The sequence below is a fragment of the Chaetodon auriga genome, chromosome 5 (genome assembly GCF_051107435.1).
Source record: "Chaetodon auriga isolate fChaAug3 chromosome 5, fChaAug3.hap1, whole genome shotgun sequence".
Taxonomy (NCBI): domain Eukaryota; kingdom Metazoa; phylum Chordata; class Actinopteri; order Chaetodontiformes; family Chaetodontidae; genus Chaetodon; species Chaetodon auriga.
Window position 1 is genome coordinate 4,442,715 of NC_135078.1, and position 23,560 is coordinate 4,466,274.

Below are 23,560 nucleotides of genomic sequence, written 5' to 3' on the forward strand. Positions count from 1 at the left end.
TTCTTGTAAAATTCAGAATAAACTACAAGATCCTGTTGATTATGAGGCTCTACATGAACTTGCCCCAAGTTACATCTGATCTCCTCAGGCCGCATTCCACTTCGATCCTCTTATCTTGGCTTTTTATCCATCCCAGCTTGGACTGCTATTTGCTGTTTTATCCTCAACCCTCTGGAATCATCTATGCAGTTTACTGAGTCTTGGGACTGTTTTAAGTGGCTTCTAGAGTCTCATCTTTATAGGCAAGATTTTTTATAGATCTGCTTTGCTTTGTTTTTGTATCTCTCATTGTGCTGTGTTTTATATTAGAATTTAGTTTTATCTCATTTGTTCATTAGTATTTTTGTGTACGTGTGTGGAAAGCACTCTGTAACTGTGTGTTTTAAAAAGTGCTATATAAATAAAGCTTTACTTACTTAAGAAGCACATCAGATAAAAACTGCTTTATCTAGTACAGGTTCGAACCCCAACTTTAAGAAATCTACAACTAAAACAGCACACAAATTGACATTTTTTTGTGTAATACAGTGTGAAGCTGCAATTACACTGGTACATCTTAAAAAGGGTGGGGGTCAACAACAGCAACACTGGACTTAAGCCAGTACACAGGAGACAGCGCATACAACATGTTAGTACATTTTTGTATGTAGATTATTTTAAATTAGTAACAGAAAGTTAGAAACTATCATAATCTTTCTTGTCCTTTTTGCCTTCACCCTCGAAGCTGTCTGTCCCATCACTGTTGTCACGGCGACGCTTGCGGCTGTTGCGGATGTTGAAGCGAGGGTTGATCTGCGGCAGAGGGTCCATACCCAAAACTTTGTGGATCTGACGGAATGCCAACAGCCTCAGAGCAAACTGTACAAAAACACAAAGAACATTTCAAAACAATCAGCAGCCAGCAGAGGGCGTCTCAACGTCTTTATGAAAGATATCCCCAAAACATTTCATGTGATGCCTGACATGCCCTGGTGAACAGCTGGTACCAAAGAACAGGTAATGACACCAGACAATTTAATGCCACATTATATCCCAATATTTAAATCAACAATAACTGAACACAACATAACTCTACAATATTCAAATCAAAATTCATAAAAGGTCCTGCTCGACTATCTGACTTTCATTCAGTGCATTCACCATCACATGACAGGTTCAGTCATTTCACCTCTTAAGACTGACCACCACATGACAACTTTCAGTACAATGTCTTCATGTCTCAGTTTGATAAGTTTAGAATTTAAGAGCTTGTACTTGGGCACTTGAGGTAATGTCTTCTCTCTGCTGCTCTCCCATAGGTGTTAGGGTATCAACAGGCTTCTTTTCACAAGGATCAACCAATCCTGGCCCACCTGTTAAAGGAAGTAAAAGAACATTAGGTAAAGTTTTATTTCATCATGTTTTCGGTGTCCTCTCGATGGTAGATGGTAAATGGAGGTCTGTGAGACTTACACAACTGGATTGAATATTCACCAAAATTTGAAATGTACAGATGAAACTCTTAAAATTACTCATATTTTGATCAACACAGACATGTTGCCTGATCTTTTTGTGCATTTTGATCACGCATTTGGTAAGTAAGCTCTATACACACATGTAACAAGATATTTACTGTCACTGTGTCCTACTTTCATGCACAATTTTAGGATGTTTTGGCAGCCTTTGACCCAATACTTCAGGTTTTCCAAATTTTGCAAAGTCAGTCAACTCTTTGACTTCATAACTTTTCATCATCACTATTTAAAGTTCTGAGTGCAGAATTGCTAAAACTTGTTGTTGTTTTTGATAATAAGCTCCACTGTTCAATCACAACCACATTTCAGATGTCGACTTGGACATGACCCTAGATCATAGTATGTAGCGAAAACTTTTTTAGTAAAATTTTGCATTTTGTGGTGAAATGGAGGTTATCACTATAAAGACATGTATGATTTCAGTGAGAAACATGCTGCGTTCACTTAGAGACTATTTTTCCGGAGGAGGACAGAGGTCTGATAGAGAGCTTCATCAGATGAGGCAACGACAATCACCTGACGTTTAATATCAGCAAAACCAGTGAGCTTGTTGTGAACTAAAATGCTTCAAATACGGATGCTGCTGTAAAGAAGCCACAAACTACAACATAGATGCTTCACACTCATCTTCAACCCAGCAGCACAGAAGATCTAAATCACACACAGTTTCAAGATTACTACGAAATTCTTAACAGTTCATCCTTGAATCTAAGTGGACATTTGTGCCAAATATAATGAAATTCCCTCCAGGTGTTCTGGAGATGTTGTGTTCATGAGAATAAGATGGACAGACAACGTAGTAACATAATGCCTCTAGCCACTGCCGTCGCCAGCGTGGGGACCTAAATACATCAGAAATGTAGAGTTTTGTCGAACAGGAATAATGATGTCATAATGAATTCCAAAGTAACGAGTAACATGTTACCTTAGGACAAAGCCAGGATAGCCGTTTCCTCAAAGCTAATAGTCTTTGTGCTAAGATAAGCTAAAGTCTTCTGGCTACCTTCATATTAAAAACGGACATGGTATGTAAAGTGGGCTTATCAGCAAAACCAAAATGGAGCCTTTTCTATCTCAGCACAGGACTCATTGGAGAGAATTTCTTAGAGAACGATATAAGGTTCTAAGTCAGGTTCCATTAGTGTATGTAACTACAGTGAGTGTTAACGCAAAGAACTGTCCCCCTTTCAGCTGAGCCACTTACTGGTCCATGAACAGAGAACCACACTTATTTTATCTAAAGGACAGTAACACTTATCAATACATCAGAAAATGAAGACTAAATATCTTACCAGGGAGTAAAATTCCAGACGAAATACATTCAAAGACACGTCTCAGTGCATCACCTGGGCTGAGGGGGGCAGAGGCGCTGCTGATGGCCTTCTCAACTAGCAGCTCCATGGCCTGAACACAGTGAACAGTGAACATGGCTTACATGCCTGGCAAACACACACAGTCTCTGCTTGCATTAAAATAGTCAGTGTTTAAAGATGACACCAGACTGTAATGACAAGAACTGCTTAAAAAGGTGAACTTGTGGAAATTTTGTGCAAAAAGGAAATAAAACATTACTGTCACACCTCACACCTCTTGGCAGTCATTGTTCAGTTTATATAAAAATTAAATATACAAGACACAACACAACATGTAACATTCTTCATACGGCTATGAGACGGTAATAACTTTGTAGAGGGGCCTTGTGGGCTGCATAAACTATTGCGTAGGTACTCACACACACTAACAACTCTTTTTGAATAAATGGTCAGAGAAACTACAAGAAACTGCATCAGGAGCTAAAGACTCTTTTACTTACTGTTTTCAAAACCCAGGACTTGGTTGAGGCTCCATTTTTGCAAGTGATAAGTCAACAATACAGTCATAAAAGTACTAATATGTAACTCTGAAGGTTTGAAGTTTGGCTGTTGCAAAGGAGATGCGTTCAGAGTGTTTTCTGCTTTTTTTCTGTTTGTGTGCTTAATCACTTTGAAAAAATGAACAGAATAGGTTTTGGTTTCTGCTGCTTGCTTGCTCCTGATCAGCCACTCTTGAGCTTGAGTTTGCAACCTTAAGGAATACTTTACTGTTTTGTTGTAAAGGTTGTGAGACTTCCACTTGAATAATTACAGGGTCATCAGAAAGTCTTGATTTAACAATCAACAACTGCATGTTTTGCTCATTAATGTCAACTCTGATCAGGGACAGACCAGAGTCAAACAGTGCATAGGTGTCTCATGACATATACTTACCCATCCTGGGAAGGGCGACCACGTAGGAACTCGCTGACAGAGATCTCGCAGGATTCGGATGATGATCACACACGACTGAAGTCCATTGGCTCTAGCCTTTTGATGCAATAAAGTTAGGTTTACGGAGTGACCAACAGTGACAAGGGATGGACCAAAAACAAGTGAATCAGTTCTGTCATAGAGGTCCAAACACTACTGTGCATAATGGAAGCTTGAGTATGGTTTGAGGTGTGTATAAGCTGCAAGAGTTTGCAATCAGCTGCCATTCCCAGTAGTCTTGTGCCTCACAGTTAGTAAGGGAGTTCAAAGTTTGCAAGATGCACAAGAAATGAGGACTTTTCTTGCCATCTTCTAAACCCTGACCCCAGGTTTATCCAGGTATCTCACAAACAGGTACTTAAAAGTACAAGAGTACACCTGAGAGGAGAGTATAGGGACTGAAAGAGCCAAGGAAATCTGCTTTACTTTGCCTGTGCTTTAGCTCAGGTAGCAGAAACACAGGAAACTACTCAGATGTTCCTTTTTCTCTCAATCCCCATTCTACAAAAATATATAGAATAAAACAATACAAACGTTGAACATGAAAGCACTTCTTGATGGCACAACTTTGTGCAAGTTATTGTGCAGCCTTATGGAATCACATGTAGCTCTAATGCAGTACTTGGAAAATTGAAAGGGGAATACAAGGATGCCCGTTCTTTGCTACAATTTTTTCATAAGAGCTTCAAATGAACTTCGATTTATAATCAATACATATGATGGACATGAACCAGATCCTTGTTGAAATAAGTGGCATCCTTGAATATTTTTTGCTTCAAATAGTAATAGTTTTCCTCATTATTATAAAATGAAAACCAAATGTGTAAAACACAAATAAATAAATAAACAAATAAATAATGCATCTCATAAGGCTACAATAAGAAAGTAAAATGATGTTCCGAACCTGGAACCACTTAGCGTGGCGCAGAGCAGCCAGAGCGTCAAGGCATTTTTGCCTGTCCAAGACGTCCGCTGGGTCTTTCACCAAACTCGAAGTTACATCTAAAAATGGATTTGAAGTGTCAAAATGGTGATGAGGAATGGGTGTTTGACCAGGTCAGCGAGGCTGGCAAAGAACAAACACATTGCCACACATACCAATGGTTTTTTTCCAAGACAACCTACAGTTGGTTGCTTATTTTGCAATTTCAAAAAGGTTATTGGTATTATTTTAAAAAAAAAAAGAAAAAAAAAAACTGACGACAAAACCAACACACTGTCAACATAAGTGAAGACATTCAGATTGACTGTGTATAATATGTTAAGTCATTCTAATCTGTAAAAAGGGTTATGAATTTACTGACTCAACATTGAAGACAAATGGCCTGATGTGCTTGAAACAATAATGCTAAATTACATGGGTTTAGGTCAGAAATGTCTTGAAGCCAGTACCATTTTATCAGGTAATTGTGCTGGAAACCTTGTGATTACCTTGTAAGTACCATGGTAATTTTGAGTTTTAACAGATCTTCTTTGCTCAAGCATTGTGACAGAGGAGGGTTTCCATGGCTACTGATTATTAGTCTGCCCTTGGTGCAGAGAGAAAGAAAGGGCAAATGGCTAAGAGGGAGCGACCTGATAAAAAGTGGCATGGCAGTAGTAGGTGTGGCAAAGTTTTTGGGATGTGAGAAAACCTTGGTCAAAAATCCTTCCGAAGCCGTTGGGCTAAACCTCTGATGGGAGACAATGTACTGGATTTTTTTTTTCTCCAAAGAAATAATGGGCTCTTTGTGCTGGACTTCTAAAAATTACTACAAATATCAAAAAGGAGGAAGCAATGGGTGCTGAAGAAGAGAAAAAAACATGAGAACTACCAGCAAACAAAAGGGGTTAGGATATCACTGCATGCATACCTAACATCAGTAAGCTGGAATCAGACCCCTAACAATCATTATATACCAAAGGCTGTACTCAGGTCCAACCAAAGATTCCTCAGTCATAGCCTTCTTGCCTGAATCTTTTATAATACTCCCCTAAGAATAATTTGAAATAATCAGGTTTCAAAACAATATTGTTCCTGGTTTAGCTTCATAATTCCATTGTCAATCAATTCAAAAGAGAGAATGGTCCTCTTGATATTATTTATCCTTGTCTTTCCATTGTCGGTGCAATCAAAATGACAAAAACTGGCCAAAAGCTTTCTTTTTGCTGAACCAGTCTGAATATCAACTCCTACTGAGCCCAATTTTGAGTTGTGTGTGTGAAGGAACATGTCAACTCAGGGGAGCACTTCAGAACAGGGGACCTCAGCAAGGTGAACTGTTCACCAGTACACAAAAGGAAGATTTGTTTCCTGTGAGAAAATAACATCCAATGTCCTCTGCCAAATCTGGTTTTCAGAAAGGGTTGCAAAATCCAAATGCATTTGCACAATTCATTCCAAATCAAACTTGAGGACAGAAGTGCCTCCTGTTGTCTATTTGTTCATCTGCAGGAATTGTCTTTTTTTTGTCTCCTCATCTCAGAAAGAAAATTTGGAGAAAAAATACTGTAAATGCATGTCTCCCTTTGAATACAGCTAACAATAAAATGGAACCAGAATGCCCTGGAACACAGGAAACAAAATAGAATCTCACCTGGGAAAAACTAGACTTAACACAATGCAAACACTGATCATGCTTTGTTTAAAGGATATCGATAGCATTTGAGAGGTAGGAGTTACAGAGCAAAAGTCCTAAGAGCAATACTGCTGGCACTTGCCTCTTTCATCAAATTTACACTAGGAGTGATCGGCCTTCACATAAATAGAACCTTAGACCAATAAAGGCAGATTATCTAAATGTAGTGTTTAATTGAAAAAGTTGTTTAAACAAAGATGGTATTAAAAATAAAAATTTTGCCCAAAGAACCCTGAAGGGGTAACTTCACTTCTTCAATTCTAAATGTGATGGTCCTGCACTTCCTTGGTTGCCCTGTCATTTCTGATTTCTGAAGATGATAAATGAAGAGAAGGTTGCCAGGATGATCAAATTTAAAGCCAAACAAAACTATTTTTGGTGGAGTGCCAGCAGGACCGTGCTCTTCAGGGTGTCAACCAACATATTGAAACTGATTTCATAGAAAGATAGCAGAAAGACAAGAAAAGAGGTGCAATGGGAAAGGCTGTGATGGGGTTCCCAACCTCCGTCCCGGCCATTTTCCTCTCTGATGATAGGTGAAGTCAGTGTGATAGTCACTTGCATCTTTGGCTCGGTGGAGGAGGTCAGAATGATGGCTGCTTCCTGGATAGATCCCTTGACTTCATATTTTTCTGGTGTTACCATCTGGAAGAAATGGCGTAGATGCAAATGTGCAAAGATTATTTTAAAGTTCATTGTACACACATTTAGTTGAAAGTCACTCCTCAAAGTAATAGCAGGGACCATACAGTACCTAGTTGTCTACACTATTTTTACATTTTCACACTAAACTATTTAACTAAACCAAAGGCAACGACGTGTCTTACAAAGAAAAGTATCTATTAGAGTAAAGAAATTCATTGTGGTGTGATATTTGTAAAGGTAGTACTGTTAGTTGTTTGGGGAGGTGCTCCACAATGCGGGTGAGGAGGTCCTTGGTGGGCTTCTCAGAGCAGAGCAGGACGAGGTTGACATTCTTGTCCCCACGTAGAAGCAAACCTTTGGCTAGGACTCCAACCCTCATCACTCCCTTCAGGGCTCTAGACAGTTACACAAGGAAGATGGAAAGGGAAAACATGTCATCATTCTGACCATTCTGGCTTGTTCAAATAAACAATGTATATTACTACTTTAAAAAGGAAAGAGGACTTGACTTAATAAGAAAATAACCATTTCGCTCAAGTGTTCTAACAGCCAAATTCAAAAGTGCTGACACTGTTGTGTTCAGAGGACAGATGACATGAGCTGAACCATGAATCATGCTATCAGCTTCATTTGTCCAACTTAGTGTATGAACTAGCCTACAGAATGCAAAAAGTAAGGTAGGCAGATTCACTCCAAAAATGCACTTTTTTAGTATAGTCCTGTACTAGTTTGGATGATGGTAGACAAACCATTCTAACTTAACTGACAGACAATCTGACAGAAAAAGCAGCTCAACCATCACACCTGTCTTTAGAAGGTTCTTTCTTCTCTTTGTCCTCTTCTTTAGTCTTGTCCTGGTCCGTAATAATGTCAGAGACCAGTCTGAGGGCACGTTCTGTGATGGACACGATCTTCTGGATAGACTGGAGCTCATCTTCTGATGGGTAGATGGCTGCATGCTTGGTCATGACATAGCGGTCATCTGAAGAATCAGGTCGACGGGGGGGCTGCAAGAAAGCGCAAACCTGTGTTTAACGGTTATTTTAGCTGGATTAAGATGTTTTGACATTTCTCAAAGAAAATTATATCATTAACACGCCTAGGAGTGCTACTGACACAAAGTTCATCAAAAGTAAATCATAAAACAGATGGCTGGAAGAAGGCACACGCTGCATTACTGATTTACAATTTCAGTTCAAAATCAAAATGAGTGTTCAATTAGTTTTCACAAGTATTTTGACCAATACTATGATCAGACCTCTTAAGGTTCATCTCTCCTCACGTCACTCGACCAGAGCCATTGTTAACATTACAGGTGACCCATAAACATCCATCTCCCATATTTCAACCCTTTCTGTTTATGTTTGTTTGTGTTTTCTTTGTCAATATGTGAAAAATCTTTTGTTTTGATTTAATAATCACAATAAGATCCACATGTATTATGTTTCTAAAATCTTTTAGCTACTTATTTGATTCTGATGAGGCCTCTACAGAAATAGGATTGTTGTACTCTGGTGTTTGTGTGTAGATGGTTTTAACAAAGGTGTATGGGGTTTAGATGTCAACAACCACATAGTAAAGTAAGAGTAAAAAAAGTAAAAAAGTAAAAGTAAGTAAAGTTAAAAGTAACCAAAAAGCCCTACCACAGGTCCCTGGGGCTGCAGGCCAGGCATGCCAGGTCGGACTCCAAGTAGACCAGGAGGCCCCTGTGGATACCCTCCATCTGGTATACGACGTCGGTCATCCCAGTGGTGCTGCTCTTCCTCCATACGTCTCCAGTACATGTCTTCTTCATAACGCCTGAAAATATAAACTACAGCTAGTCTCCTTCCCAGTTTAAAACTGTACAAATGGATGGTTGACAAATTAAAGGAAAAACCAAAGTGAAAGTTTTGCAGCAAGCTGTTGTTCCATCATGACCATGGCAAACAGCTTCAATGCTCCCGGCATAGATTATCCAGGTTTACGAAACTCTACTGGGGGGATAAACACCATTCTTCCAGAATATATTCCCTCAGTTGGTATGTGTGTGAAGAGCCTCAGTCATCTAATGGTACATTCAAAAGCGGCAAGCCAAAAGAAAGCGGCCGGACTTGCCTTTTTTTGCCTCCCATCAAAAAGGCTTCTTCAGCTCTGACTTGAAAGCATGAGGTCCCAGGTGTTTAATCTCTTTAGGGTTGTTTACACCGCGAGTTGTCAAGGTAGGTGGACTGACAACCCATACGTGACCAAAGGGCCTTAAATGCCTGGAATTCAGGCTGCGTTCAGACTGGCTTCAGGCCTGTGTGTAAATAAAAGTCAGTTCATTCAGATGAATGAGACTGCAGTGACACAGAAGACGCCCAGAAGACTCTGGCACAAAATGCAGGGTCACCATGTCGTCTTGCACGGTCCTGTCATAGCCAATCAAATACATGGGAGCACACATCCAACATCATATCGATACCGTCATGGTCACAACAAAATGACTCAGTCAGAACTGAAGAAGCCTTCAACATTGCTGAAACATCTTGTAATATAAAGCAAGTTAAGTAGATATGTATCATCTACTGTGCCTTTCCTCTCTAACAACCATTGGTAAGAAAAAAAGACCATACCGCATCTCCATCCTCCAGCGCTCCTCCTCCTCTCTTCTTCTCCAATACTCCTCTTTCTGCATCTGCTTTCTCATCTTTTCTTCCTGAATCTTTCTGGCTCGGATGCTGGGCTTGACCTCCACCTGCAGATCTGGGTTCACTTTTTTCTACAAAATATGCAATAAACAATTTGACAGGTGCAATATAGAAAATGGAAACAAGCAGTCTCCCTTCAGCTACACTGTGAACTTGAATGTCTTCAGTTTAACATGAACCAAATAGTACTTTTTTTAGTAATAGCCCAGTCAGTATGTCTTTGTTTTTCCCTTAAATTGGTCAATAGGGATTTAAATCAAAGATGTACAGCATCTCCATTATCTATAACCACTTCCCCTTAGAGGGTCATGGAGCCGATCCCAGCTGACATTGGACGAGAAGAGTGGTATACCCTGGATTGGAAAGGCTGGTCGGCAATAACAGGGTTAACACCTTATTCCCTTCCACACATGCAGCCTATCCATGAAATTTTCAGGAATGTTTCATTGCCTAAGAGCAGGGATTGATATTGCTGCCAATTTTACACCTCCTGGTAACATTTCAAGGAAAATTCTGGTTTGGTTGTGTTTTGAATGAAATATCAAATGCACCTGAGCATCATGCACAATCTACATGATGCTCATGCTTTATAGTTTGCAATCCATCCATGTCACTGACGAATGCCATGCTTAACAACATTTTTCAGCTTTATTCACTTCAGGTTGGTCAATGGCCAAAAAAAATGGCCATTCCTGTAGACAGCTTATTATTCAGCTCTGCAGCTCTCAAACAGGATGACTTTTCTTTGTTCATAAATATGAATCACATTACTAAAATATGTACTACAGGAACAAATACGCATCTTCATTTCCTGCTTTGAAACACCTGAGAAATACATGCATGTATTAATATTCTGTGGAGTGGTGCAGGGCATGTCAGCTACAAACCTTGTACTGCAGGCGATGCCTGCGTCCTTTTAGATGCATTTCCTTTGCATTTGGATCATTGAAACTACATTCACACAGTTTGCAATGGAAGCGGATGACTTTGCCTTCATCGTTTCGGACCTAGAAAAGAGTTCCACATATTACACTCAAGATTTAAATGTATATCTGGTCAGTAAGTACACATCTATTGTTGGCTCTAGCCATGCAGCATGAAAAACTTACTTCCTCAACATAGTCATGGCCAACAGGCTGGACGTCACTCTGCAGTGCAGCCAGGGCCGATGTGGACAGAGAATCTGACACTTCAGTCTTCAGGTCCTGACTACCTGAAGAGGGCGTTGCAGGCTTGGAGACCTCCACTTTCGCCTCCGCTCTGGCCTCTTCCATCTTTACGGTGGTCTGTAATTTATTTCCACCTGCAAAGGAATTACATCATTTAATCAGAGTAAAAACAAAACAAAGGTGGTAAGAGCTCAATGTGTTTTTGGATTGATTAAATGGCTTGACAAAAGATTTTTCTAAACAGAACAATCACTAGAATTATTATAGAATTAATGAGTCATCTAAAATGACCACCATCCAGATAAATGTATAGACCTGTAATGAACCTAGTACTGACACTCCAACCATAAAACTCAATGCAGTTTAAGACTTTGGTAAGAGGGGCAAAAAAAAATAAAATTAATTTAATAAAATAAAATTTAAAAAAATCAGCGTACCCCATCATGCCTGACACACTGAAGAGTCACACAAAGATGACCACACAATCACACAGCTGATCTTCTAAGAGATGGATTAATCGTTCAACATTTGACCACAGAAAACATCTGCTTTTTCCGATGAAATACAACAGAAGCTGTAATGTGTGCTTTGACAATAACAAAGCAAGATTATATTTCAAAAAACAAACAAACTGTTATTTAATATTTCATGAATTTCTGAAAAGGTGAGTAAGACATGTGCTTACTAACCAACAAAATTGATCTTAGGCGCGTTGACTTTCTTTCCAGCTGAGGCAGAGCTGGCAGCAGATATGCTGTTGGCCAACGGGTTTTTGACACCTGCCACACCACTGCTGACTATGTTGACGGGTTTCAGGTAGGGGGGGCTGGAGCTGCTGGCAGACGAGGAGGAGGCAGCCATACACAGAGAGCTGGTGGTGCTGGAACTGCTCAGAGTAGCTGTGGTGGTCTTGCTGGGGGCAGCTGTGGTGGAGGAAGATGTCTGAGTGACCATGCTGGGCTCAGTAGAGGGAATGGGTTTACCAAGTTTGGTATGAAGCTTCACAACCTAGAGAAGAGAATTTAGGTTACAGAAGGAACATTTTCAGTAAGTCTGACAACACAGTAAACTACTGATTTCCAACAATACCATATCCATACCTTCTGGTGCTTGGCTCCACGGATATGGGCAGCATAGGCGTCGGCACCAGTACAAGAAACATCACAAAGTTCACAGCGGAGCTGGTTCTGAGCATTGCGGGCCAACACCCCTCCACCACTTCCACTGCTGGTGCTGCTCTGGGAAACCTTCAGTGCCGCTTCCTTCTTCTTGTGCTTCTGGCCTTCTAGATGCTCCTTGTAAGTCTAATGCATTCAATGTTTGGAGGGAGACAAAGCCATTAGTCACACTAATATTTAGTCACTTTATAGGATTTTTAGACCGCAAATCTAAAGACATCAATTGATCTACACTCATCCATGGTTTTCTCTCCTCTTTACATGTTTCTAACCTAAATGACTCTGCAAATATGTGTATGTGTACTGGAAAGTGACTGAAAAGACTGACACTCTGCAGTGACCACAGCAATGTGCCCCCAACAATACTACACTAAGTTACTTTTTTAGCGTGATTTATTCAGGGTCTAAGGCCCTTTGGATTATTTTGCATGATGAAAGGCATTGCCCTGGGGGGTCCTGTGGGGTTACAGGTGTACAACAGAAAACACAGTGGACTGTAAACGCTTAGCACATTTGACAACATTGTGTGATAGTGTGGTATACTGAACTTACCTGCGGGCCAGCACAACTGATCTTACAGACGTCACAATAGTGGATCTGGGGGGGCTTGGGTGGCTGCTTGGGCCGAAGCTGCTTACTCTGAAAGGGGGGTTTCTTGGTGAAAGTGTTCCCCGTCCACGCTGCTGTTGCTGCTACAGCTGCCACTGCCTGCTTCTGCTGCTGCTGTTGCTGCTGGTAGTAGCTGGAGGCTGCTGAGTAAACTGCTGCCTCATAGCCCGAGTATGAGGTTCCTGGAAAGGATAAACAAGGGCCTACTTATAACCGAGTCACTGCTATGTCATTTCAAAGCTGTTTGAAACAGCTCCATGAAAAAGAAAAGGTTGATGCCTTCGGTTGGTCAGACTTGGAGACGAGCACAAAATGATTCTTGTAAGCATAATTTTTATTTGGAAAGCTGCATAGACTTGTGCATCTTGCCCCAATATGTATATGTTGTTTCGCCAGAGTCTCTGTAATATCTCTACTCCCTTAACCTTCCATCCAGCACCATGATCAGGCAAAACTATTGACATTTCCATCAGCCTCAGCTGTGCTATGTCTTTAGCAAAAATTTGCAAATATTAGCATGCTAACAAGCTTAACTAAGATAAACTAAGTAAACATTATACCTGCTGAAAGTCAGCATGTCAGAATTTTGAGCACATCACTTTGAGCATGTTGGCAAGCTGAGCAGTGCTTTCAGCTAAATGCTAACACTCAATAGCACAGGTGTAGTGCTGCTGGAGCACAATGGAACAATGCTCGGCCACTGGTTTCTCCAAGTGAAGAAAGGAAATATTTGCTTGAAGATTCAGTCATCACTAAAGCTATGTCATGCACGAGAGCCAATAAAAATAAATGGAATTGTCAAAACTGTCATATTGCCATTTAAGGTGTGTTTCTTGATGCATAGCATCAACTCATTCATTGAGTAACATGCAAGGAAACATGCAACCTAAAAAGCTGCTGGTAGCCTTTAAGCAGCACACTGCATTAAATTATTTTTCCTCTAGTCTGTAACTGGCTAATGTTAACTAGTAGAGTCGAAAAAGACCCTAAACATCTTTTCATTCACCATTCACTCTTCTGGCAGTTTCTTTATATGTGATGCATTTGCAAAGAAACATTACAATGACAGCCTGCTTAACTTGTCCTGCATCCACAGTGCCTGCAGGAAATGAAAGCTCGCTTCACTGCATTTTCATATTAGATGACACTGACCTCTGCCTGTACTGCAACTTTTCCCCAGAATGAATGTTTTGAATGCAGCTTCACTTGTTTGACGGATGAAAGTAAAATGAAATCCTTCAAAACACAAACTACTTGTGTTTATTCCCCTCATGCAACACCACTTAAAACCTACTACATCCATGATATCGCCTAATACTACTTAGCTAGATGTGCTGGCTGCCATGTACTATTCCCAAAATAATGAAATTGTTCACACAGTAAGTCAAACATCTGATCGTGTGGTCAGTTACAGTTGACTAATGTACTTTATGTAAACTTGCCACCATAGGAACAGTTACATAATCTTCTAAACAAGCATGTGGATGTGTGTGCGTAATAAGTGCACTCTGGCACTGAAACAAAAAGCACTACACCACCTCTGCTCAATCAGCTGTACACTCTTATGGCCCTATCGTCCACAACACAAAGCGGCCCAGACCAAGTGTCATTGCTAGTTGTCATTAATTATCAATGTCTTAACTATACTTTATTTCCCAGTAATGCATCTTACAATGCTGTTTTTTATTGTTTTTAATCAAGACGTTAGTGAATGTAGCACATTAACTAGCTAACTTAATCAAGTATTTTTATTAATTAAAAAAATGGTGTCCATACAAATCATAGGTCAGAATCATGATCTTAAATTTTGTGTGTGTGTGTTTTGATTTCTGTATCTAAACAGGAAAAAATTCTTCTTTTTTTGATACATCATGTACTTACTGGCGTAGCTAAACACTCCTCCTGGTTTTCCCAGAACAATCTTTTGTACCATTTCAAGCAGCACTCCATTAGGTGTCAAAGCTTACCAGAGTAGGTGACAGCATTGGTGCTGTAGGTTGGGCTTTGGGAGTAAGAAGGGACCACAGATGCAGCAGCAGCCACAGGCTGGACAGTGGAGGTCACTGGGTATATGGAGAATGTGGATGAGGCTGGACTGGGAGCAGCTGGCTTTATCACAGTCACCTGTCGAGTCTGCTGGCTCTGGGTGTACGATGTTACCCCCTGGCTATATCCTGGTTTGGGGGCTAGGAAACACCAAAGTGGACATACATATGTCTCAAAATCAAGTTCTTTAAAACACACAGCAAAATGTTGATTGAGTACTATTGAATAAACTTGCTAAGTACATCTACATCATGGCATACAGGGTACATAAATTCAAAAGTTCAAGACTTCCACTTGATCAGTTTTGGCTGTGGGACAGTTGTTGTCAGTTAAGTAACCCATCATAGTTAACACTAGTTAATACCCCATTCAGACCACACGGTGGCGTGATTAAGGGGTTTCTATGAATGGATCGATGCTTGCCAGCTTACCCTCCTCCTAACCATGATTGGGCACAGGTTGGAGGCTGCTGGCAAAAGTAAGGTAACAAGCTGTCTCATACGAATGAGCCAAGGCTGGTTGAACACTCAATTGGTAGAACAGTGTCATATGCATGCTTGTTGTCTGAAAGTGATAAGTATAAGTGAATGAAAATGCAATGAGTGTGCATTTAGCATACCTGTCTGGTAGTAGGAATCTGCCACACTGGGTTGTGGCTGTGCAGCAGCAACAGCTGCTGTCGCAGTGGGCTGTTGGTAGTACTGCTTACTATCATAAGCTACAGCAGGAGCTGTGGACCGCACATACGAGTAAGAGTCCTGTAAAGAGAAACAGTAAAACAGAGTTAAGAGGGCTAGAGGTTGAATCCTCTGCTACTCCGGTCTGCATGTCGAAGTGTCCAGGGAAAGACACTGAACCCCATATTAGCCAAGATGCTGCCATCAGTGTGAGTGGATACAAGGATGGGTGAGTGACAAAAAAAAAAAACTTAAAAATTAAAAAAGGGTTCAGTTCATGTTTTAAAAGTAAAAATAAAATGATTTCAGAGGTCAAGTAAGAGCACAGGCACATGGAAGGGCCCCACTGCTTTACCCTTTGCTTCTTCGTTTACCATTTACCTGACATTCTGTGCCTTGTGCTGGTCAAACAAGGTTAAACAATGCAACAAAGGGTCACCTTTGTGTGTGCTGCTTACGGCGCACAGTAAAAGCTCTGTTGTGTCACGCCTGTACAGTTTGTCATGTTATGTTATGGCCGTAATATGATCCTCTGTAGTACAAATGTAGGCTAGTTGTGTTCAAATAATGTTCGCCAAATTGGTGATCAGCACTGACCACAAAGTCATGTTAAAGTGGACTTCCCATCAGGTATGGAGAACTTAACCAGCTAATGTTAGCTCTCCTGATACACCTGATCATCAGCATAATACTGGTAATAGTTCAAATATCTTTGGAAGCCCACAGACAGTTTTGCGAAACAGTTGAAAAAAGGCAAGAGACAAACAACTGTAAGTCAAATGAAAAATGAATATGAAAAATACAAAAAAGAACAAATGTAATATTTGCATGTGGGCCGCACATGACAATGTTGATTATTTAACTTCATGGATTAGAACACTGTGCCTTCAAAGATTACTGTAATGGAAATATGTAACATGGGGGGTTACTAGTGAGGGTTGATCTGCATTGTTTTACCAGCGCAAGACTCAAAGTGTCATGTAATGGAAGAATAGGGTATACTCTCAATTCAATTTCTGTATCCAGCTAATTTTGTTTTAAAACAAACTTTTCAAATTGACTGTGAAATTTCATTATTTATTTAGGTATTCATTCATCTATTATTAAATGGCATGACTGAATTTTACCCAATTAACTTATTCATAATTAATATTATAAATTGTAGACTCTTTACTTTATTGCTCAATTTATTAATCAATGGAATGCTGTAAAAAGTTCAAACACTGACATGACACCCGCGATCCTCCACAGATTATGACGGCACAACATCTGGTCCCCACTCCACCCACAGAAATATCCGTGCAAATCCATGGTGACTACTAAGAATGTGATCCAAATGATAAAACCAAGTTGTTAAAAAAATTCTGCAATCTGTGCGGCAGTCTTCAAAGGCAAAAACTTGTGATGTACCTGGTAGTTCTGTGAGGTGACCGGTGGGGGTGGGGGTGGGACTTCAGGCTGGCGCTGAGGGTAGCCATAGTCAGTAGCAGCATGAGTTGGCTGGTATCCTCCATAAGCTGCAGCAGTAGCAGCGGCCACAGCGACGGGTGCAGGCCTAGCTACAGCAACAGTGGCTGCAGTGGGAGCATAGGCCGCTGCCACAGTGTGTGCCGCTACAGGTGCTTGATGAACTGTGTAACTGGCCACTGTGGTGGGATGTGTATATGCTACCCCGGCAGCTGGCTGCTGACTGGTTGGGAACACAAATGAGAAATGCAAAAGGTTAGCTTGTCACAACTTGGTATCATTCCTATTGTAAGTGTGTGTGTGTTTGAGAGTGAGAACATGTTTGGCCCCATATACACAGTGTGTGTGTGTGTGTGTGTGAGTGTGTGCTGAAGTGGGACAAGGACAGGCTGTGCATTTAATTTATAGCTTGGTCTCAGATTTCATATGTGGACAGCATCACCTCTACACTAGACAGAGGTATCGTACATGAGTGGGGCATACTGTGCTTTCAAATCAGGTCAAGTTTTACAGTTACATATACTATCACACATAGTGCAACACTGAGTGCAAGTCTTCGGTGCCACAAAAAAAGGTTTAAAAAATTGTTTCTGAAATAAAGGTGACTGCACGACAGCGGTGGTTGAGGGAAGAAAAAAAATAGAAAACAACAACAATCTATTAACATAATGTCAAATCTCATCTCCTATGATTTGGAACGGATTCACAAAATGTCAAAAATCTATTTTCTAATGTTAGTTAACAACATGATGTGCTGTACCCGCACAATCTACAGTGCACACATGCTAGAGCTATCTTATAAGTCATGTTCAAAAAAGGAAGCATTTTCAAGTATGTCTTTATTAAATGACTAAATAATTACCAGTGCAAGACGAATGTGAAGTATATTGTGAACTCTCTATGCCACCACTCAAGACACTAACATGACATGAGTGCAGCAGTGATTAGCAGTGGCAAACGAGACCGAGACCAACACACACTGCAGCATTAAACAACTCAAACAAACACTGGTGTGGAGAAAATAGGTCGGTGCTCTGTCTGTTTCACCTCAAAAACCCTGCACCACTCACGCTTTTTGGAGTTAATGGTGCAGCAGAGAGGCTGCTCTCCACCATTGGAGATATTGACATTAATAACACAGTGAACCACTCCCCACTCCACCTTTGTTATTCACATACAGGCTGAGACTGTAAGATGTTTTCAAATTAATTCATTAATGCTTTCAACATAAAAAGGTTACATATTACTTATCTTAATTCCCAGTTCCCATGTTTCATATTGTATTTCAGTCGACAAAGGACCCCAGTGAATGGTTTGGTATATACTCACTGGAGCAAGAGCCTGAAAATACAGCCCCCTGTTCCAGTCATTCAAACAAGAGTCTATTTTGAACCGAGAATCAATTCTGAATCAAATCTGACACCCAGGAATCAGAATCAAATCAATACTCGTGCCAATACTGTAGGGGGTGACTGTCTCTACATCCCCCCCTCAATATGAACAATGTTGTCCTCACTGTCAACAACTTTCACCGGCATCAGAAATGAGACAACATGAGCAGCCGAAGGTGACCAAATCACAGTCCTCATTGTCTTTTGACGTGTATGTCAACAGCGTCATCGCATAAAGTAACCGTGGTGGCTATGTGTGGCCTCTTGATACACCACTAACCCTGACACTAAACTATCAATCCACAAGGGCTGGGAATCTTATGAGACGCTTCAGACTCTGTGTCACAATTTAATGAATTGAAATACTGAATAAATGGAAAGGGCTGCAACAGTATATTAAATTCATGGTTCGGTATGTAACTCAGTTTTAAAGTCATCGTTCAGTATGTTTTGGTACAGCAGGGAAAAATGAAAAAGTAGAAAATTTGTGTAATTTGGAAGTTGAAAAAAATATTAACATTCAGCAGCGGCTCATTGTCCATAATTCTTACTGCAACAGTTAAGGCACTCAAATACTGTATTCTTCTAGCTGTCACCAATCAAAAATAAACAGAAAATGCCAGTAATGCTCCATCGTTAGACTCTGGCCTGTGGATACTTCCTGAATCACTGCTTGTGCCTATTTATACAGAGCAGCTCAAGCACTTTGGCCATATGCTTAAATACTGTATTCTTTATACTGAGTATGCTCACATATCTGCTGAGACAAACACAGCTATAGCATCAGTGATGACTTTGGTTTGAACCTGCAGTGAACGGCTGCCTGAATGCTGCTGAAGGAAGGACTTGACTGGAAAATCTGTTTTTGTCTCGCTCCACTAATCGACACATTTGGGTAATACCATTGTAAATGACATGTTTGAAGTGTTTTCATAGGCATATCTGACAACAGGTAAACCATGTCGACACACAGTATGACATCACTGTCCATTTTCACCTTACCCAACCGGGAGCCCATAATGGCCCCAAACACTGAAGCAGTGACAGCACAAGAGCTTGACCAATGGTGTTTAAGCTGAGTAGCACGCTACAGCAGATACACAACTGCTGGACTGCCCAAATGTTCCTAGTAAAACTTGTGTTCAAAACTTTCTGCTCTGCACGTGCGTGTGCATGGACAAAAATAGTATCATGATTTCATGATTTAAATGAGTTGTTGTTTGAATTGTGAAATGAAGAAATATTCTGGCTTGTGATGTGACGACGATGCCACAACTCGAGACTGTGGACATGTGTGTTACGGTTTCACAACAAAACCAGTTAACCTGGTCCTGATGAAGGTCACTGTCTGACCGAACAGGAGAATGCAGAGATAAATGCCCGACTTTAATATTTTAAAAATTTGACATTAATTATGCTACCTTGGAAGCATATTACAGTCTTCTACCTGAATAAGGATTTACAGATCATTGGGTAAGAGTTTTTTGCAACACAAAGATTGGTCCGTGTGTTCTGGAGTAAGGGTGTTACAAACACTCTTGGCTTGTAACTTCAGTGTCACATAGAGACACAAAGGGAAATTTTAATTACACATAAAATATTTCTACATAGCTACAAAGACATTTTGCACATGTGCACATTTTATCTCGATACACAAAACTTTAACACATGCACATTTATTAATTAGATAAAATTAATGAAAAAAATAGAACGTGACTGCCCAACAATGATCTTATAGCAGACTTAATGCTGCTGACCTGTCGTGACCATAGACCATATAAAACATGGACATAGTCTCTATGACATCACCCACAGGTGGCTGCAGCTGTCATGCCTTGGCAGTGCCTGGCTCCACCAAACTCCTACTAACCCAAAAATGGGAAAAAAGAGGTGGAGCTGAGTGGAGCTAAATGATGCCTGGTTGCTGCAACCTAGCAGCTAGCTGTCACTCGAAGCTGCCTTGTCCATAATTATGCATAACTTTAAGTCTCATGTTATCTAGACAAGTTAGTTGTATAAAAATTCACCCTACCGCACAGTTGCCAAAAATCATTTTTTGTTCCAGCCTGTTAAGATTTTCCAATGTAAAGTTAGGCATTTTAATATGGGGGTCTATGGGGAATGACTCGCTTGGCAGCAAGCCTCAAGTGGCCACCCGAGGAAATGCAGTTTTGGCATTTTGGTGTTGGCTTCATTTTCCTAGCCCAGATGTTGCTGTGACCAACTATGCACACTTCCAGGAAATTTTGCCCGGCCCTTAGGATGGCGGGTCGAGGGAATTTACAATATTGATTTTTCTTTTAAATAATTAAAACAAATCTCTTAAAGTTCCCATGAAACGGTTCCAGAGTGCTATTTGTTTCTGGGAGCTCCCACTTAACACGGTGGAAGTGGGACCAAACACACTGACGGAGGACAGTTTCATGATTAGGAATACAGTACAGAGGAGGTTCTGGCACTTCGGGGCCAACTGCAGAGTGTACTGCACTGCTAAGAGAGCTAACTAGCGAATGGCAGCCACATTGAGCAGCAGTAAGTGTTGGCTGTAGAAACAAGTAACAAGTGTTTGGATGCAAACTTCATATATTGTAAAATTTATGTATTCTTTTCCAGGCCATGAAAATGAATTTGAAACACTCCTGAATACCATTAAGAATAAAATGATAATATGTGACATAAAACCGAGGGAGGGGTCTGTCAGCTGGCACCACCCGCCGGGTGTTGGCCTCCTTGAGTCCTTGGTCCTTCTAAGCAACATGAATGAAGAACTACGACCGCTTCCATGACTTAGAAATTCCAGCCTCATCGTATTACAGACCGCTGTACAGTACAGTGTTTCGGCGATTGACCACCCCTTAAACAGGTTGATGTATTACTGAGACTGGACTTGCTGTGTAACATTTTCGCTTTGCAAAGGGCATCAACGTAGCCCCTCATGTTTTGTTTGTTTTTCTTTTTTTTAAACGCAGTGCAATTTTCAGCCTGAACTCTGCGTCCAACTGCAGCAGAAGGATAACCGCCCCCTCCCCCAGCTTGAACAATGGCAACAGTGGGAACCATTACAGCCTCTACATGCCTGCACAACATACAAACTCAGCTGACGTTTGAGCTGAAAACAGCATGCAGCATATTGTAAGCGAAAAGCCGAATGTTTGTGCTATCCTTACCTGTACTGGGCGGCAGCGCCATGGGTAAATCCAAAGTAATTGCCGGTAGCCATTTTGGCATCTTCACCAAGCCGGCTGGGCACTGCGGAGGACAGACATACAGGGTGACGCTAAGCTAACGGTTAGCAGCAGGCTCAAATGAGCGGTCCAAGGACTATCCATTAACGTCACTAGCGGAATATTGCTTCTACGCTTGTAACGTTACTTAAGCCTTTCTAGTTGACTGTAAAATAATCTCCACGTTTTAACAATACTCACCATAGGTGAAGGAGACCACTGGACATATGGGAATCATTGGTTTCGTGTATTCTACCAACACCCGCACTGTAGACCAGCCTATTTATATTACGTGTCGTACCCGGAAAAGGCGTCACTGCGTCTGCGCAGAGAAACGGGAGGGGGGATGGGCATGCTTCTCTGGGGTTGTTTGTTTTGTATTCACCAATTTTATTTTATTTTATTTTATGAAAGCTACGAATAACATTACAAGGAGTATTCGAAAAACGGATAACATGAATTCATAAAAACAAAAAGAAAGAAAATGCACAAATGTGAAAATAATAATAATAATAATAATAATAATAATAATAATAATAATAATAATAATAATAATAATAAAGCATTGTACAAAGACAAAATACATAAAATAGAAATAGAAACAACTCAGGAGCAACAGTGTGCAACACTATTTTTCTGTTCTCAAGTCTGCTTCTAGTGATCGGCACCTCACTTTACTATCATAAAATTACTTTACTATCATAACATAAAAAGGAAACAAAGGGTCTAAAAATGTGCAGGCATATGAATTCATTGCTTGAACAGAATCTATGGAAAAGTTTTATATGAATTTCTTTAATTCTATCGGGGACAAGAAAAATCCATTAGATTCTGTCCACACATTCATATTAAAGACAGGGATTACTTCTGAGAATGTACATATGATAACAACATTTTAATAAGAGCCCCCAGTTCAGTGGATTTACGTTGAAGCACTCTGGAATGATGTCAAGGAGAAGTGTGTAGTCCTCTGAAGGTGTCGTCCACCTGTTTTCCTGCATGCCCTTTTGTCCAGGGCGGTGGTTGTTTGGCAACACTGTCTTTGCGCTAGTGTTTGTACAGTGGCGACCTGCCTTGTTTCTTATTTAACTTTTCCAGTAGAGTTTTTAAGGCTGAACCATAGACACTACCTTAAGCAAGCACAATCCAAATCATTGCTAGGTAAATACTTTTTAATGAAGAGAAGACCTTATGTTGACAAGGGTCATTCCACATAAAAGGTATTTTGTGACTCAAACAAGGGCTCAGGCAAACGTTTGTCCTCTGCCTCATGGGGTTGAGAAAAGCTACAGAGCAGAGAGAGATGTAGGGGGTCAAGCAGATCTGTAATGGCCTGACTGATCTGTGTTCAGACACCAATAAAGTTGTGAGAAAAAACAGAACATGCTGACTGACTTACTCTGTCTGACACAGCCATGGCAAAAGAATCTGTGTCTAAGCAAAAGAATCCAGTCTCCTTCCAGCATATAAAGAAATGAAGTCAAGGTCTCATAATCTTTCAGTCTGGGAACCGCCCCAAAAGCCAAGGTCAGTTAACCATGAAAATGCAGAAACACATCCCCACTACAGCTCTCTCAGCTCTCAGTAGACAGTCGCTATCAGTGATTATTATTATCATTATCAGTGCACACAAACATTGAATATTTCATGACATCTCAAACAAAACTCTAGTGTCTCTAATTATAACGTCTGCTTGACACTCAGAATATCTGAACCCTCAGCAGAAAACACACCAGTCCTTCCTCATCTTTTCATCAAAAACCTTCAAGCGTCTGTGCTGATGCCTTCAAGGTTCCATAGCTGTCATAAATTCCACTCATTACACTGATAATCTTTTGTTCTTGCATCTCTCGGGATTGTTAATCACATCATTTACATCTGGAAATGAACAAACCTAACAACACACTCATTCACTGTCTGATGGAATAGATTGTAAGAATCTCCATGCAAATGAAAATAACTGGAAAAGGAATCAATCTTAACCAAATCAGTGTGAACAAACTGTGATTACCGAATATTTGTTGTTAACCAACTACGTCTCCCTTAGCTCCCAGTTGATTTACCA

At 40.5% G+C, this 23,560-nt stretch overlaps 1 protein-coding gene across 2 annotated transcripts; it reads right to left on the reverse strand.

Moving 5' to 3' along the window:
• Window positions 1-428: 428 nt before the first annotated feature.
• Window positions 429-21,819, reverse strand: zfr (zinc finger RNA binding protein). Of its 2 annotated transcripts, XM_076730214.1 has the most exons (20): window positions 21,697-21,819; window positions 21,439-21,520; window positions 16,824-17,103; window positions 15,356-15,494; window positions 14,658-14,876; window positions 12,634-12,872; window positions 12,004-12,207; window positions 11,593-11,911; window positions 10,844-11,037; window positions 10,622-10,741; window positions 9,660-9,805; window positions 8,706-8,862; window positions 7,867-8,069; window positions 7,307-7,457; window positions 6,921-7,062; window positions 4,704-4,801; window positions 3,761-3,856; window positions 2,807-2,918; window positions 1,255-1,352; window positions 429-858 (listed from the first exon to the last, which is right to left on the reverse strand). In XM_076730214.1, exons 1-20 carry the CDS (start codon window positions 21,731-21,733, stop codon window positions 676-678), a joined length of 3,219 nt encoding a protein of 1,072 aa, XP_076586329.1. In that variant the 5' UTR covers window positions 21,734-21,819; the 3' UTR covers window positions 429-675. The 2 variants fall into 2 exon arrangements, 1 of the variants encoding a protein (XP_076586329.1); XR_013077161.1 differs by lacking the exon at window positions 4,704-4,801.
• Window positions 21,820-23,560: the final 1,741 nt, after the last annotated feature.

Excerpts from the sequence above, each read along its gene's own strand:
- zfr (XM_076730214.1), bottom strand. The coding sequence starts at position 21,733 with ATGATTCCCATATGTCCAGTGGTCTCCTTCACCTATG. Across the intron at positions 12,208-12,633 it reads TCAGTTGTGCTGGCCCGCAG|ACTTACAAGGAGCATCTAGA; the intron begins GTAAGTTCAGTA and ends TGAATGCATTAG. Across the intron at positions 2,919-3,760 it reads GGTCGCCCTTCCCAGGATGG|GCCATGGAGCTGCTAGTTGA; the intron begins GTAAGTATATGT and ends CACTGTGTTCAG.